Here is a 17,842-nt window from a genome sequence, read left to right as displayed (position 1 = left end):
ATGATGAAAAAGACCATATTCTTAAAGAATTGTATAGGTAAAGCAAAGAAACTTTAATGTTACAATCAATGCCATCACGGTGCCAACTGGCTTCTGTTTAGTTTGGCAAAAGAGGAGTATAGCAGAAAGTATAAGAGACTGATGTATTTTGGAATGAAATGAAGGAAAAAGAACCCAAATCTTAAAAACATGAAGTGCTAAAGGAGACAGAAATTCCCACCTTTTGTTCGAAAGTGGAGTACAACTAATGCTGTCTTATAATAGAAGACAGAAATTAACACAAGTTCGTAATAAACCAAATAAAGTGGAAATGATAAAATGGAAAGTTAGATTTAAACTTGCTTCAGACATTAAAGAAAAAAAAAAGTAAAAGTAAATTTAAACCTGGCAGTGGTAGGGTCTTATTCCTGACCCCCTCCAGGAGCACTGTTTGAAAACCCCAACGCCTGCAACCCTCTTCGTTAGCTGGGTCCTGCAAACAGCGGAACGAAAGGCAGACGGTTTTCTGTTGCTGGGGCGGACGCGGGCCCGATCTGTCCGTCCTTTCAAGTTTCCCCCAAGGTTGGGACCCAGACGTGCGGCAAATTCATGTTCTCTGGCACCATAGTGGTCGTCGCTGGCCCGAATTAGAAATCAACTGCGAATTCTTCGTGCCTCAGGTGAGGAGAAGGTGGTCGAGTCCCGGGAGCTCCTTTGGAGCCCACCCCATGCCTTTGGGGGAACTTCAGAGGTCGCTGGATTCGCCCTGGACAAAGAAAACACGCCCCCGCTCCCGCTTCCTCTCCTGAACACTCATTCGTTCTGAGTTCAGAAGTTTGTAAACAGTTTTTCCTCTTCCGAGTATAATTGTTAGGCAAAAGGATGCATTCTTCCTTAACTTTAAAACCTCTTTCACTTTCTATGCCTTCGGCTCCCAGCCTCCAGGCTGGGTTTTTGGCCTTAGGAATTAAATTTTCAAATGGTTTTCGCCAGAGGGAAGGCTAAGTGAGTGCAATGGTGGTAATTGGTAGCACCCTTGAGCAAGTTGCTTTCAAAGGTATCGCTCACTCACCTTCCTGGTCCCACAATGAAAAGGGTAACCTGGCCAGTTCCCTCGATTCAACGGCTTAAACTGAACCTTGCTGGCAAAGTTAAATGATTTACATAGGGAAACCACCGAGTTGGCTCTAGCGGTCTGGTTTCCCGACTCAGCTTCCTTCCTGTGACCAGAGGAAACTTAAACTGTCTTAAATCATCAAGGGTGCTTGGTTCAGAGCTGACTGCAGGAGTGCTCTCAGTTATCTGGTAGAAGATGGGACTACCTAAAGAGATGGAACTCCCTAATTTAGAGCTTGCTTCTTTCCATTCTTAGGGAGGTAATCAGGAAAACAGCCAAAGAGGAAAATTATTGTCCTTTCTCCATGTTGACTCATGTTAGTAGCCAGTTAGTGCATAATAAAATCTTTAGGCTTTGTAATGGAACACAGGTGAGTAAATACATAGAAATTGAATGCAAAAGAGTTAAATTAAATGAAACACCCCTCCTCCAGTTTGTCCTACTTGCTTTTTCCTATGTGGTTTTGATTCCTGTATTGGAATTGATTCACATATTTATATCTGGACATACAGTGTAGATTTCTTAAATATTCCAGATTGCACTAGTTAGGACTATACACTGCATGTCACCTGTTATGCTGTATTTCCAAATGGAGTAGGACCAAGCATTAGGATATTGGCTCTTTACAGAAAAATAATCTAATTCATGAGATAGTACAAATATATAGTCAATGTAATTAAACTACCATTCAATTACATGGATACAATAGAGCCAGTGGTCTATGTTTGTAGCATAGAGAGTAAGATAAGATTTCAGGCTCTGGGGACAGAATGCTGGAGTTACAGTTCTAGGCTTATGGCTTTCTAGATATATGATCTTTTGGCAAATTACTTCTTTGTTTTCCTCATCTGTAAAATAGAAATAGTAATACTATTTACCTCTAAAAGTTGTGGTAAGGATCGAATGAGTTTAGTAGTATTTAGTAAGTGCCCAGTAAATGTCAATTTTTTATTTTGAAAAATTTTTATTTTGAAAAATGTTAGAAACACTAGGTTAGAGGGTAGTTGGATTTACTTTGTATAAGCTTTCTGAAAAACACGAGGCAGAATTAATAATTTGGCTAATTTCTCACCAGTGAACATCCAAAATATTACTTCAAACACCTATTTGCAGTCCTTTTTCTCCCCTATATTTTTCCTGTGTCACATTTGCCACATCATTCTGTGGATTATGTTGTAGGTAAAGTTGGCATTTCCTTAAGGTAACATTTTGTGGTATTATATTTATATAATATAAATGTATTTCTTTTCTAGTCATTACATGTGATCAACTTTCCAACATTATTTTTCATTTCTATTGCAAAAGGAAGGGAAGGTATATTTAAGTAAGATATTTTATGTTTCTTTTTTTGGTGGGGGAAGTATTTATGTTTCTTGAAGCATTTTGAGAATGTGGTTTTTGGTACAGTCGGTCAGGCAGGTGAAATTTCCTAAAGTAAGTTTTGATAAAAATATTAATTCTGTAGAATCTAGAGTTTACCCATCCATCCATTTTTTTTTTTCAGAAAACACTTATGAATCACCTAGTGTGCATCTGCTTTTGTGGATATAAAGATATGGGTCTTATTCTTAAATAACTAATAATAATCTATAAGGAAGAAAGAAGAATGTTAACTTGGTATTTACTGTAGTGGTATTAAAAACGTTGCTTACAACCTAATATATAAAAAGCATAGTGTTTCCAAAAGGTTTTCTGTTAATGTATTTCATAAATACTTTTCCCTTTGAATTTGTAAGAGTTGCAGATTGCAGAATCAAAAGGAACACAACTGAGAAAGTTAAGGAATGTATTAATTATTTATTTGCTTGTTTTGTGGTGGGCAGGGAACACACAAAGCATGCCAAAGTATGCTCAGTTGAGTATTTATAAGTTATAATTGAAATTGGAACATGCTTCACTGATAGAGGCCATGGTGAAATAATCTCGTCAGAGAATATTTATGACAAGTCAGCAAGCTTTTCACAAACTGATTTTTACCTTCATTTCTTTTTGGATAAACATGCATATCTTTTTCCAGGGACAATTTTTAAAACAAAGTTAAAATGAAGATGAAGCTTTAACATTATGAGAAAAACAAATAGATGAGTTTAAAATAAAAGACCACCTGAACCTGAAATAGGATCATATTCGTAATCCCTTCAATCATCCAGACAGCTTTTTTTAAACTTAAATTCAATTAATTAACATATAGTGTATTATTAGTTTCAGAGGTAGAGTTCATTGATTCATCAGTTGTATATAACAGCCACTGCTCATTACATCACATGCCCTCCTTAGTGACCATCACTGTGTTATCCCATCCTCCAGCCCCCTCCAGATAGCTTTTTCAAATAAGTAGTTCTAATGCACTGAATCCATTGTTTAAAGTTAGAAAAGTATATTTAAGAAAAATGATGACTTAATAATCAATTTTTGCCTCCCTGGTCATTAAAACGTTAATGGTCTTAGAGCTTATCAGGCCATATTAAAAAGTTATATAAAACTATGTATTTTAAAAATCCAACAATCACGATATTTTTAATTTTTTTTCTAGATTTGTTGACCTACAGAATGCTTCGGTACCCATATTTTTGTAGAATCTCTAAAGAATTTCTTTCATGCTGGTTGGAATCTGGCATATTTAATTTAGGTGTCTGGCCAAAAAAAATACATGATACAGCACAAAGAAATAATGAATATGAAGCCCAGGAACAAACAGATCAAACTGGAACTCAGGAGAAACACAGATCTCAAGATAGAGATTTCGAAGCTATAGCTAAATTACATATTCCAGTAATGGTGGATGAAGTTGTTCGTTGTTTGGCACCACAAAAAGGCCAGGTAAGTTGATTAGTGTTATTTTTTTAACATTTTAAAAATTGAGATATTCACTTTTCTTAGTACTTATAATTTTAAAGTGTACAGTTAAGTGGTTTTTAGTATTTTCATGAGGTTGTACAGTCATCACCATCTAATTCAAGAGCATTTCATCACTCCAGTAGGGAATCCTATATCCATTAGTATTCACTCTGCATTGAACCCTTTCCCTTGCCCCTGATAACTATTAATCTTTTTCTTGTCTGTATGGAGTTGCCTAATCTGGACATTTCCTATAAATGGATTCATATTATATGTGGCATTTTGCATTCACTTTGTATTATTTAGCATGTTTTCAAGATTCATCTAAGTTGTAGCATGTGTACTTCATTTCTTTTTTTCCCTGAACCATTGTGTTTATGGATATGCTTCATCCTTTTCATCTGATGGCATTTGTGTTTCCGCTTTTTGGCTACTGTGAATAATGCTGTAATGAACATTCATATACACATTTTTGTGTGGACATATGTTTTAACTTCTCTTGGGCATATACCTAGGAGTAAAATTGCTGGGTCATATGGTAACTATGCTTGCTTAGCTTTTTGAGGATTTGCCATAATGTTTTCCAGAATTGATTAGTTTTGTCAAATAATAGTTTTAAAAGAACATGACATGGGTTGAGTGGTTTGGGTATGAAAACTGAGTTCTAGCATAGATTTTTAATAATTTTGGTATCTTTTCAGGAATGAGACAAAAGTAAGGATCTGAATTCCTGTTCTTGTTGTTAGACTTTTCAACTACCTTGCTCTTTGATTCAGAGTTCTCCAGAACCAACAGCATGTGTGTGTGTGTGTGTGTGTGTGTGTGTGTGTGTGTGTATGTGTATGTGTATATACTTAAGTGTGTACACACACACACACACATCCCCACCTGTGTGGAGGAGCAGAGATTGAACGATTGATTTTGAGGAATTGAATTTCAAAGAGAGTTGGTAAATCCAAAATGTGCACAGTAGGCTGGCAGGCTGGAGACCAAGTAAGAATTGAAGTTTGAAGCCAAAAGCAGTCTGCTGGCAGAGTTCCTTCTTGTTCCAAGGAGGTCTGTCTTAGTTCTGTTAAGGCTTTTCACTAAGTGGATGGGGCCCACCTACATTATGGAGGGTAATCTGCTTTAGTCAGTATGCAATTCAAATTTTAATCTCATCTTAAAAAAAAAAAACAAAACTTCACAGAAACATCTACAATAATATTTGATGGAATATCTGGGCACTGGGGCCCAGCAAAGTTGACATATCCAATTAACCATCATACTTGCCTTATTTATAGTGTTGATGGTGGGATTATATAAAGTTTTAGATACAGAAATGCTTTAAACTCTGTAAGGGGATACAGAAATGTTAGGTGATATAATATCCAGAAAGACAAAGCTAGAAACTTTCTGGTAATTAAGCACATTTACAAAAAGAAAAAAAATCATTGTCATAGTAAATATTCATCAAATGTGTTTTTATAACTTAATGCTGATAGTTAGTGTACTGACTTCAGAAATACGCTTCCTTATTTTAGAAGTACTGTTATTACCTAGATCAGTTACTTTCATTCTAAAAGTCACACCTTCTTTTCCAGGATACAGTGGCTTAGGAGTTAAGAGCAAAGATTTTATAATTGGACTGCCTAGGTTTGAATTGGTCATCTAACACACATGCATGCGCATACATACACACATACAGCTTTTAATTTTTTCTTGAGAATTCCTTATGTTGGGTCAGACAGTTTTCATGAACTAAGTTCTAAGCTATATGCATAAAATATATGCTGGATGTTGCTCATATGAAAGCCATTATGATATGACTTAGGTTGCTTCCTCACAAAAATATTCTTTTACCTTATCTGTAGGCAGTATATATATAACAAGGTAACCCCAGTATTCTTAAGTTAGGTTACGTGTATAAAACATCTATATGTATAAAACATGTATGTGTTTTATACACATAAACAGCTCAATGCAGTCATATAGTAGGGACTCTAAAATATACACAAAAATGTAAATAAAATACTAAATTGCATAAAAATTCTTGTTGAATATGACTTAATCAAAATGAAATTCTCTTCATTTTCTGTGAAGATTAATAATGCATGGGTAGCACTTAATGCCCATACATAAATGTGAGTGTAAAAAAAAAAGTACATGTAAATATATATATGATGTAATTGAGATATATATGAGAGGGAGGTTCAATTAGTAAAAAAGTGGAACTGAATTCAGTGGCTTGAATTTGACTTCTGGAGGCAGAAACTAAAGCTCATACAGATTTGCTGAATCCTAGTAGCAAAAACTAAATATTATTTTACACTAACCTTGAAGTAGAAAAAGAGCTAAACAAAAACAAACCAACCCTACAAAATGTCCTATAAATCAGTATTGGATCTGCCTTGTTCTAAAACCCAGTGGAATAAAATTAGACGATTCTACAACTTGACCTATCCTGAAGTTTCATTTTGTTCAAGTTCCTGACAAATGTAATATTGGTTTATTTTGACATTTCCACTGGTCTGATTTGAGTTGGGTTTTCTAGTAACTTTTTATAGAAAGTTTAATTTTATGAATGTTATTTCTGAAAACTTTCATGTGAGGCACATTTAGAGACAGTGTTATTTCTTACCTTTTCTGCTGTCTGGCAGACAGCTTTATTCACTATTCCCTTAATCTTCAAGTAATAAAAACTGGTGACAGTTCTTGGACAGGAAAGGTCTTGATTTCTTCCAGAACCCATTATTTGCTTCTTTTCTTCCTGAGCCTTTTCCCCAAAATTATTTTCCTTTGCAAACTATGAGTCATACACTCACTTATATCAATCACCCACTTAATTACTGTTTTTCATATCACCTTCGATGGTGAATTTACAAATGAAACTTTTGATCATAACAAGATTTTTTTTTTAAAGATTTTATTTATTTATTTGAGAGACAGAGATCACAAGTAGACAGAGAGGCAGGCCGAGAGAGAGGGAAGCAGGCTCCCTGCTGAGCAGAGAGCCCGATGTGGGACTCGATCCCAGGACCCTGAGATCATGACCCGAGCTGAAGGCAGCGGCTTAACCCACTGAACCACCCAGGCGCCCTGATCATAACAAGAATTTTTAAGAAAATATCTATATGTAGTTTTCAGTGAGGCCTTGGTCATTTAATAGTTATTTCTTTTTTTATCATTTAAAAGTTGCTTACCAAAAGAAAATAATTTTGGGAATTTCTTCTACATCATAGCCAGTTTACTATATATTAATTCAATTTGGCAAATACTTGTGAAAAATTTATAAATTTGGATTAAAAGAAAATTAAAAAATTTCTTATCTTCCTCTTTGGGTGGTACGGAGAGAATGAAATAAATTATAACCCTTTCTCCTATCCCAGTTTTCATTATTTCATTATCTGGGTGAATAGCTTTTTGTTAGAATATTTCTTATTCTAAAAAATTATTTTTGTCCCTGGAGATATTTTAGTGTAGGCCACCTTTGTCAATTGCATGACCCTTCCTAGTTGAAGATGGTTGCTGGATATAGGAGACTTGGTATTCTTTGCTTAGTACTGGTGTCAGTTTAGTTTGGTGCCTTGGGGTTTCTATAAGAGTGACAAGTTATGAGGGAGATAATGGACATTCAAGGGCTAGTTACCAGTAGCTGTGTAATTTTGGGCATGTATCTTATCATGACTGTGCCTCAGATTCTTCATCTGTAAAGTATGGAAATGTGTCCTGCTTCATGGTCACTGTGAGGAGTAGATGAGTTCACATACATAAATTGCTTAGAATGATATCTTCCAAGTAGTATGAACTCAATAAACATTAGCTGTTGTAACATACAGGGATAGGATGGGTCGGACTTGGTTGCTAGATACTGTCAAATTCAGGAGAAAAATGCCAAGAGACAGCAAAGGTGGAAATGAAAGTTCAGGAAAGGTGAAACCAACATGTCTGGAATTGAGAAAGTCCCGTTTCCTTTGCGTTCTTGAACTCTCCTCATCACCATCCTCAGGTCTTGAGTCAGGTTTCACTTTCTCAGGGAATTTTTTGCAAGCCTCCAGGTCTCCCATTACACATTCATTGAGTCATATACTTTTCTTTCATAGCATTGATAATTTATAAATATAACTTTTTATGAGATTGTTTGTTCAGTGGACATTTCTCCTAGTGGACTGTCCTCCATGCAGTCATGGACATGTTTTTCTTATTTTCCATTATATCTCCAGTGTCTAGCACAAGGCCTACAACATGGTGGGTTTGTAATGATTTTTAAGTGAATGAATAAAAGTCAAAGTTAACTGGAGGACAGATGTGAGACACAAATAAAAGGAATGTCCTTTGGGTACTGAGGCCACTTCTTGGGCTCAAAACTTTTGTATGATTCCAACCTCAGTGTGGTAGGCCCGGTCTGATGAAATATTTGGAGAATCCTGGTGAAAGAACAGATAGGAGGACTGAGAAAATGAGCTGATATCTAAACTGATGCAAAATCAGTTATGACAAATATCAGACTAAGGTTGTAAGGTTGGTTTTATACATATTCAGAATAATTTTCTTGTCTGTTTCGATACTCTGACTTTTAACATTAATTTCAATAATTACTAGATTTGCTGAAGTTATCATGGTACCAGATATGGTAATTTTCTTTATAAAAAATCAATTATCCTCTGCATAATGGATTTTTCTTAAGATCAGTAGCAATATTTTACTTGAAAATCTTTATAATCTTTAATGTAAACATCAGAGAGAAAATCCTGTGACTGTACGTTTTGCCTTTTTAAATATTGAAGGCTGATTGACCATAGAGATTAAGAGTTTAATTTATTTCGTTTGACCTCAAATTATTGAAAAAATTAAGAACTTTTCTAAGAGACAGGATCAGTGCCATAGCTCCTGCAGGTAGATGCCTTTTTTTTTTTTTTTAAAGGAAGAACTATTAAGATTTCAGATGGAATGGACTGTGTCAAGATACAGTATTTCCTCTCCCTTATTTTCTGTTAAAAATACAGGTATCTTTGAAGTAAACTTTTATCTTACATTGCATTTTACCATTGTTTATTTGGAAAAAAAAGTTTCTGTCTTTAAAAATCACGTAGGTAATATAAGTGACCTCTGTATCAAAATACCATCTGCAGTTTGATATTTTAGTGTTATATTGGTAAATATTTAATACCTGGTCTGAGAGTCAGGGTAGGGTATAGATTAAAAAAAAACAAACAAAACCTTGATTTATTTTCTTTTGCAGATTTTCATGATATACATGTTCCTATTATGGCCCATTTCAAGCTACCAACCTAATGTCACTGAATGTAGTGTTAGGGAAAAATAAGAATAATTTGGTGCTCTCGATCTGGCATGGATAATGCCAGATATTACTCTCATGATGCCATGAGATATATGTGAGTTATATGACACAAAATTTTACTTAGAATTCTGAAAATTGTTATAGTCTGTAGAGTTTTCCCTTAATTCATTTGATGTTCCCTAGTTAAGACCTGTGTTTTATGTTTCTCTGTTCTAGAAAGTACCATGGTATAGCCATAGGATATTGTCTTTCATGCATTTTTTAACAGAATTCTTTTTTTCTCTCTCTAATAAAAAATCCATCCCAAATATAAAACAGATAAAAACAGCATTGCATAGTATAAATTTGTTTATATAATTTACTTTTTACAAAGTCAGTTATGGAACAGAGGCATTTTCTTGAATGCAAAACTTTGAAATCAACATCAGTGGTTTTTTTTTTTTTTTTGGCATAATTTGGATTCATACAGGTGAATTATAAAATGTAATAGTTTTTTTAAAACGGTCTTCCCGGGGCGCCTGGGTGGCTCAGTGAGTTAAAGCCTCTGCCTTCAGCTCAGGTCATGATCCCAGGGTCCTGGGATCGAGCCCTGCATTGGGCTCTCTGCTCGGCAGGGATCCTGCTTCCTTTCCCCTCTCTCTGCCTGCCTCTCTGCCTGCCTCTCTGCCTACTTGTGACTTCTGTCTGTCAAATAAATAAATAAAGTCTTAAAATAAATAAATAAATAAAACGGTCTTCCTGAAATCTCAGCTTAATTTTTAATTAAATTGAGGTAGTAAGAGAATTTTAATTAGAATATAGAAGACATTTTATGTTGATAAGTATGTTAATTAAAGGTTTAATATAGCAAGACATATCATAACAGTTACAAATATTTATGCATCTAGTGTCAGGCCATCAAAATATAAAAGCAACAACTGACAGAATTGAAAGGAATCATTGTGTTATAATAATAGCTAGAGATTTAATACCACACTCAGTAGTCTCTAGAATAATCAGAAAACTATTAGTAAGGAAATAGAGGACTTAACCCAATAAATCAACTAAATCTAACATATATGCAGAACACTCTAACAATAGCATATACATCTGTCTCAAGTGCATGTGGGGCATTTTTTTTTATTACTATGTTCAGTTAGCCACTATATAGTACATCATTAGTTTTTGACTTAGTGTTCAGTGATTCATTAGTTACATATAACACCCAGTGCACATCACAACACGTGCTCTCTTTAATACCCATCACCCTGTACTCCCGTGTGGGACTTTTTTTTAAGGTAGACCATATGGTGACTGGAAAATTCATGAATTTGTGCAAATTAAACAACATACTCCTAAACAACCAACGGATCAAAGAAATCACAAGGGAAATTAGGAAATACTTAGGAATGAAAAAAAAAATACAACATACTAAAACTTATGGGACAACATACTAAAACTTATGCAAAATCCATGCAAAGGGAGAATTTATAGCTATAATTGCTTACATTAAAAAACAAGAGAGATGTCAAGTCTTTTATAATGTATATAAATGCATTTTGTAATGTGTATAAACTTTGAATTACTGTGTTGTCACCCAAAAGTAATATAATGTATGTCAACTATACTTCAATTAAAATTGCAGATCAACAGCCTAAGTTTATAATGTAAGAAACTAGAAAAAGAAGAACAAGCTAAACCCAAAAGTAGCCCAGGAAAGACAGAAAAGCAATAGAGAAAATTAATGAAGGCAAATTGAAGAGATCAACAAAATCGGCAGTCTTAGCTAGATAGACTAATAAAAAGGAGAGATGGCCTAAATTACAAGATTGAAAATGGGGGGCATCTAGGTGGCTGAGTTGGTTAAGCATCTGCCTTCGGCTCAGGTCATGATCCCAGGGTCCTGGGATTAAGCCCCTTATCAGGCTCCCTGCTTCATGGAGAACCTGCTTCTCTCTCTGCCTGCCACTACCCCTGCTTGTACTGTTTCTCTGTCTCTGTCAAGTGAATGAATAAAATCTTAAAAAAAAAAAAGAAAAAAAAAGAAAAAGAAAAAATGGGGACATTACTACCAATTCTGCAGAAATAGAATTATATATGAGTACTATGAACAGTTGTATGTCAACAGTTTGGATAACCTAGATGAACTAGACAAATTCCTAGCTATACAAAACCTACCAAGACTTAATCATGAAGAAATAAAAAATCTGAATAGACCTATAACTAGTAAGGAGATTAAATCAGTAATAAAAAAATAAATCTACTGACAAAGAAGAACCCTTGACCTCATGCCTTCACTGGTGAATTCTGCCAAACATTTAAAGAATAATTAATTTCAATTCTTACCCTAAAAATATTGAAGAGGCAAGAATGCTTCCTAACTCATTCTATGAGGCCAGAATTACCTTGATACCAGGGGACACTACAAGAGAACTATAGGCCAATATCCCTTATAAAACTTGACACAAAAATCCTCAACAAAATACTATCAAACAGAACTCAGTAGCATATTAAAAGGACTATGTGTGATGACCAAGTGGGATTTATTCCAGGAATGCAAGGATGTTCCAACATACAAAATTTAATTGATTTAATCTGTAATACCAGCATCTGTAATACCAACAGAATGAAATATATGTATGTGTGTGTGTGTGTGTGTGTGTGTGTGTATAAAATACATATGAAAAAAGTATATATAAAGAAAAAAATACATGATCATCTCAACTGATGCAGAAAAAGCATTTGACAAAATTCAGCGTCCTTTCGTGATAAAACACTCAACAAACAAGGAATAGAAGGAAACCAGCTCAACTTAATAAAAGTCTTATATGAAAAACTCACAGAAACATCATACTCAATGATGAAAGACTGGAAGTGTTTCCTCTAGGATCAGGAAGAAGGCAAGGGAGTCTGCTTTCACCCCTTTCTATTCAAGATAGTACTAGAAGTTCTAGCTAGAGTAATTAGTCAAGAAAAAGAAAAGTCATCCAAATTAGAAAGAGGATGTAAAATTATCTCTGTTGCAGATGATGTGATCTTATATGTAAAAACCTTATGGATTTCACAAAAAACAAGCAAGCAGAAATCCCTCCAAAAGCCAACCTGTTAGGACAAATGAATGAATTCAGTAAAGTAGCAGGATACAAAGTCGATGCTCAAAAATCACCATACATGAACAACCAACCATCTGAAAAGGAAATTAAAAAAAAAAGTTACATTTACAATAGCATCAAAAAGAATAAAGTGCTTAGGAAATTAATTTCACTAAGGAAATAAAAGACTTGTACAATGAAAACTGTAAAATATTGCTGAAAGAAATTTAAAGGTGGCATAAAAAATGAAACACATGCTGTATTCATGGATTAGAACACCTAATATTATTAATGTTAGTACTACACAAAGCAACCTACAAATTCAATGCATTCCATATCAAAATCCCGATGATGTTTTTGAAAAAATAGAAAAACCCACCCTAAAATTTATATGGAATCTTAAGGGACCCTAAAGGGTCAAAATAATTTTTAAAAAGATAAACCCGGAGGACTCATATTTTCTTATTTCAAAATTACTATAAATCTATAGTAATCAAAACCGTGGTAGTAGCATACAGTCAGGAATATAAACAAATGGAATAGACCATAGAGCCCAGAAATAAACCTTTACATATATGAGCAAATGATTTTTGACAAGGATACCAAGACCATTCAATAGGGAAAGGACAGTCTTTTCAAAGAATGGCATGGGGAAAACTGGATATCCATATAAGAAAATTTTATGACATTAAATTTGGCTGTGATTTCTTGGATATAACACCAAAGGCACAGGTAGCAAAAGAAAAAGGTAAATTGCAGTTTATGAAAATTAAAAAAAATAAATTGTGCATCAAAAGACACTATCCACAGAGTAAAAAGGCAACTCACAGAATGGGAGAAAATATCTGTAAATCATATATCTGATAAGGGTTTAATATTCATAATATATAGAGAACTTCTAAAACTCAACAACAAAAAAACAACCCAATTCAAAATGGACTTGAATAGACTTTTCTCTAAAGAAGATACATGAATGAAATATGCTTGATAGTACTAATCATTATGGTAATGCAAATCAAAACACAGTGTGGTACAACTTCATACCCATTAGGATGGTTACTACCAAAAAACCTAGAAAACAAGTGTTGGTAAAGACATAGAGAAATTGGAATCTTGTGTGCTGTTGGTGGGAATGGTAGATGGTAGAGCTGATGTGGAAAACAAAAAGGTGGTTCCTCTACTTATCATATGATTCAGCAACTCCATTTGTGAGTATATACTAAGAGAATTAAAGGAATGGTCTCTTAGCAGTATTTATACACACCTGTTTATAGCAGCATTATTCACAATAGCTAAAATGTGAAGTTAACTAAAGTGTTCCCTGGATGCTAAATAAGCAAAATGTGGCATATATATACAAGGGAGTATTCAGCCTTAAAAAGGGAGAAAATTCTGTTATCTTCCTCAGCATGGATGAGTCTTGAAGACATTTTGCTAAGTGAAATAAGCCAGTCATAAGAAGACTTATATGATTCTGCTTACATGAGATATTTAGTGTAGTCAAAATTACAGAGACTAAAAGTAGAATGGTGGTGGCCAAGAGCTGGGAGGAGTAGGGGGACAAGGAGTTACTGTTCACTTGGTATAGAGTTTCAGTTTAACAAGATGAAATAAGTTATGTAGATGGATATGGTGATGGTTGCACAACATTATGAATATATTTAATTCCTACTGTTGAAAGGTATACTTAAAAGTGGTTAAAAGGGGGGCACCTGGGTGGCTCAGTGGGTTAAGCCTCTGCCTTTGGCTCAGGTTATGATCTCAGGGTCCTGGGATCGAGCCCCGCATTGGGCTCTCTGCTCGGCAGGGAGTCTGCTTCCTTCCCTCTCTGCCTGCTGCTCTGCCTACTTGTAATCCTACTTGTAATCTCTCTCTCTCTCTCTGTTAAATAAATAAAATCTTAAAAAAGAAAAAGGTGGTTAAAAGGTAAGTTTTTTTCTTAGGTGTATTTTAGCAGAAATTTAAGGCAAATTATCTTTTTGAAGAAAACATAATTACATTACTTGATGGTTTCTGTGAATAGATTGTTTTATAATTATATGAAGCTTTCAAGTAAAATGAATATTGTTGCTTTTTTATTTTTCTTTTGCAGATTTTATACTTGTAGATATTTTTCTATGTATACTTGTAAAGTATGTCTTTAATATATATTTAAAAATCCCATTAGTATTGGATTTCATGATTAGCTTTGTGTATATTATATGTAATATTTTATTACTGATATTTATTTTGTTATCTTTTACTTGGGCTATTAAGCATTTGTAGATTGCTACATTACCTGGTGATGCGATGAACATTTTACATACTGTTGTTAAAGTATTTAAAATCTTATAGGGAGTTAACAGTATTAAACACAGAACAGACAATTAAGTTCTTGTCTTTGATCATATATTAAAAATTTTTATCCAGCATTTTTAATAAAATTTACAGTTTTTGAAAATGCTAATGTGTCTTAGTAAATACCATCTTCTCAGAGTGTCAAGTTTAGAATTTCCTCTTAAAGTTTTGGGGTAGAGCATGTGGGAATATGGAACACCCTGGTAAATTTGATGTATTTTCTTTAATGGGTATGTATCCAGTAAATGTTATTTATAAAATGTTTGATCATATCTTTGTTATAAAAAATGTGGAGAATTGATGCAGAAAGGAGTTTCCTGGCTACTTTTTAAATTTTGCTATGTATATATATAAACAAATAAAGATTTTCTAGCTAAATGAGCTACTCAGTTTTACCTAAAATGTTATTTTCCTTAACAATTGCTTTAAAGTTTTAAAAATTCCTCACTTAAAACTAAAAGGAAAGTAACTTGTTTATGCTTATTTTTGCATAATGATATGATAGTATTGAAAATATTTATTTTACATGTATGTATTTTTATAACTGTTTATGTAAATAAATGTGTATAATTATATTTAATTTTCATATTGAAATCTTTAACAAGTACGTGTATTTCTTGAATGTATATATACCCTTCCCAGTAATTTGAACATCCATGAGAATATTCTTGCTTTTGTATCAGTGAATTAGTGCATTTTTATCAGTGAATATAATTTTTGTCATTAGAGTTTAGAAGCAAATTATAAATACAGGGCATGGGATAAATAAGGCAATAACTTACTTGATTGCTTTGCCTATCCAATGACTTTAAAAAATTGTTTTCTTGTAATTTGGTCCTTTTTATAGTCCAGAAGCTGAATCTTTATTACATTGTTACCACTAAAATATACTTAAAATTTTCTCATTTTAAGTTCAACTTAAAAGGTAATCAAAAAGTACAGTTTTAAAAATTGCTGGTCCAGAGGCTTCTGGGTGGCTGAGTCTGTTAAGCATCTGTCTTCAGCTTAGGTTGTGATCCCAGGCGCTCTGCTCAGTGGGAAGCCTGCTTCTCCCTCTCCCTCTTTGCCAGCTGGTGCTCTCTCTCTCTGTATCAAATAAATAAATAAAATCTTAAAAAAAAAAATCACTGGTCCAAATATAACCCCCAAATACATGTGTTTCTGTGGTTATAAAAAATGATATTCCTCTATGTCAAAAGTCAGATATATGTACTGATTTTTGAAATTTATTTAAGAACCATTCTAGTTCAGTAAATTAGAGAACCAGGAAGAAAGCAGCGGTCCATTCTAGAAGGGAAGCTCAAAGAAAACAGAGGAGAAACAACTGATATTTTTTGGTTCACAAAGCACATTCTCATGAGTCATCCAGGGTGCTGGTTACTTTCTATTTAGGTCAGTCAGCACTACTCCTTAATCAATAGTCTAATCATAGTTATCCCAAGAGGTTAGGTCCAGTGGTTCTTTTCTTTCCTATTGTTTTTCTCAGTCCCATATTATTTTTGTTAAAGAGTGATAGGAAGTATACACTGACCTTGTAAGTTCTCTTAACATTTTACTTTTCTTTCACTACTTTCTCCTCATATAAAAACTACTGAGCTGTAAGTTGCATACTTAACATGTTATTTTATAATAAACCAAGTTTCAAAACTTTATGATGACTCATCTTTTTGTAATGTTCTGTGAACCCTCTCTTTCTTCTTTTTTTGGGGGTGCTAGTTTTTGTTTCCCTTGGGTGAAACGATTAGCATTTATGAGGAGGTAATGTGCATTTAAAGGTTTTACTTACTTTGATCAATGTTGTTTTAGAAAGTGTTTATGTGTATTTTTTATAGTTGTTTTTTTCCCTCTTGTTCTGTGTAAACTTTTTACGTGTTTGTATGAGGTGTTATTATGTCCCGTTTCTTTCCAACTTAAGCATATATTTTATCCTTGTCATATTCATTTGCTCTGAGTGGTATACAGTATTTTTCTGTATTTATCATTAAGTTTCCAGATAACCTGACTTTTTGTTTTGTTGTATATATATATTCTTTCTGGGAAGCAAAAGAAATTAACTCTGGATATGAGTATATTCATAAAAATGGAGGGTTTTCCACATGAGGCCAATGTTTGCTGGGGAGAGTATTAATAATAATAACATAAAGTTGTATAAGATTTTATTATTGGCACAGCACTTTCATATATTATTGTCTGTGCTTTTTAGTTCTGATCTCAGTAGACTTGTGCAAACTATCATGTTAAATGTAGAAAGTAGGAAAGAAAATATTTCCAGTACTTCTGTTTTACTGGAACCATGTAGTAATAAAGGATATTGGTTGGATTTGGATGCTTCTAGCTAAAGATCATATTATGCAGTGTGCTTTTTACCTCCACCATTAGTGTTAGTTCTTAGGTATCTAGTGGTTAACCTATAAGACCTTTAGGACCTGTATTAGGTCCCTTAATCAATGAGGTCAGCCAGTTTGGCCTAATATCCAAGCTGGATATTAGTCTCCCGAGCACACTATGGACTATGTTAGTATCAGTTATTTAGAGCATATTATGCTGCTTTTGCCATCACAACACTCTGCACAGGAGTCCTGACCCATCTCATTGGTTAGCTCTCTGGGGTTTTCAGAGATTGTTCCAAGATTGACCTTTCATTCTGGCAAAAAAACTGTATTTTTAATGACAGGAGACAGAGATAATATTGCTCTAACTTCATGTATTTCCAACTTCATGTTTTCACTTCTTTCTCAGACACCTTACTACCCTAGGCTTCTTTATGTTTTGATTTTATTCTACTTTTTAGCAGAAACCATGAAAGAATTAAATTCAGTCTCCCCACCCCCCCCCTTTTTTTTTAAGATTTTTTATTTGAGAGAGAGAGCGCATGCATGAGCGCATGGGCGCATGAGCGGCGGGGGTTAGGGGGGTGTTAGGGAGAGGGAGAAGCAGACTCCCCGCTGAGCAGCTGGTTTGGAGGGGGAGCAGATCCCAGGACACCAGGATTATGACCTAAGCTGAAGGCAGACCCTTAATCCACTGAACCGCCTGGGCGCCCTCCCCACCCCTTTTTTAAAATGACCTTCATAATGGGCCCATGAAGACTAACTTTTCCACCGGTGTAGGATATCATCACTAAGGTACTTTTTTTTTTGAACCAGACTTGTGAAAGCAACATTTTTTAATGGAACATCTTTCTCCACATCCTCACCAACCCCTGTTGTTTTTTGTGTT

At 34.3% G+C, this 17,842-nt stretch overlaps 1 protein-coding gene across 14 annotated transcripts in view; it reads left to right on the top strand.

The window, feature by feature from the left end:
• Window positions 1-351: 351 nt before the first annotated feature.
• The window catches only part of LOC111150262 (methyltransferase like 15), a 398,977-nt gene continuing 381,486 nt past the window's right edge, over window positions 352-17,842 (top strand). For all 14 annotated transcript variants that reach the window (XR_002640796.1, XR_002640797.1, XR_002640795.1 and 11 more), the window contains exons 1-2: window positions 352-659; window positions 3,630-3,916. Coding sequence is in view for 9 of the 14 variants with exons in the window: in XM_022507704.1 (XP_022363412.1) it covers window positions 3,647-3,916 (270 nt within the window). In the remaining 5 variants the exon portion in view is untranslated. The remainder of the gene's footprint in view (window positions 660-3,629; window positions 3,917-17,842) is intronic.

This window comes from Enhydra lutris, unplaced genomic scaffold (genome assembly GCF_002288905.1).
Source record: "Enhydra lutris kenyoni isolate GAN:26980312 unplaced genomic scaffold, ASM228890v2 scaffoldscaffold22, whole genome shotgun sequence".
NCBI classification, from domain to species: domain Eukaryota; kingdom Metazoa; phylum Chordata; class Mammalia; order Carnivora; family Mustelidae; genus Enhydra; species Enhydra lutris.
The sequence above is the reverse complement of the archived record's forward strand: the minus strand, read 5'-3'. Positions and strand labels throughout refer to the sequence as shown.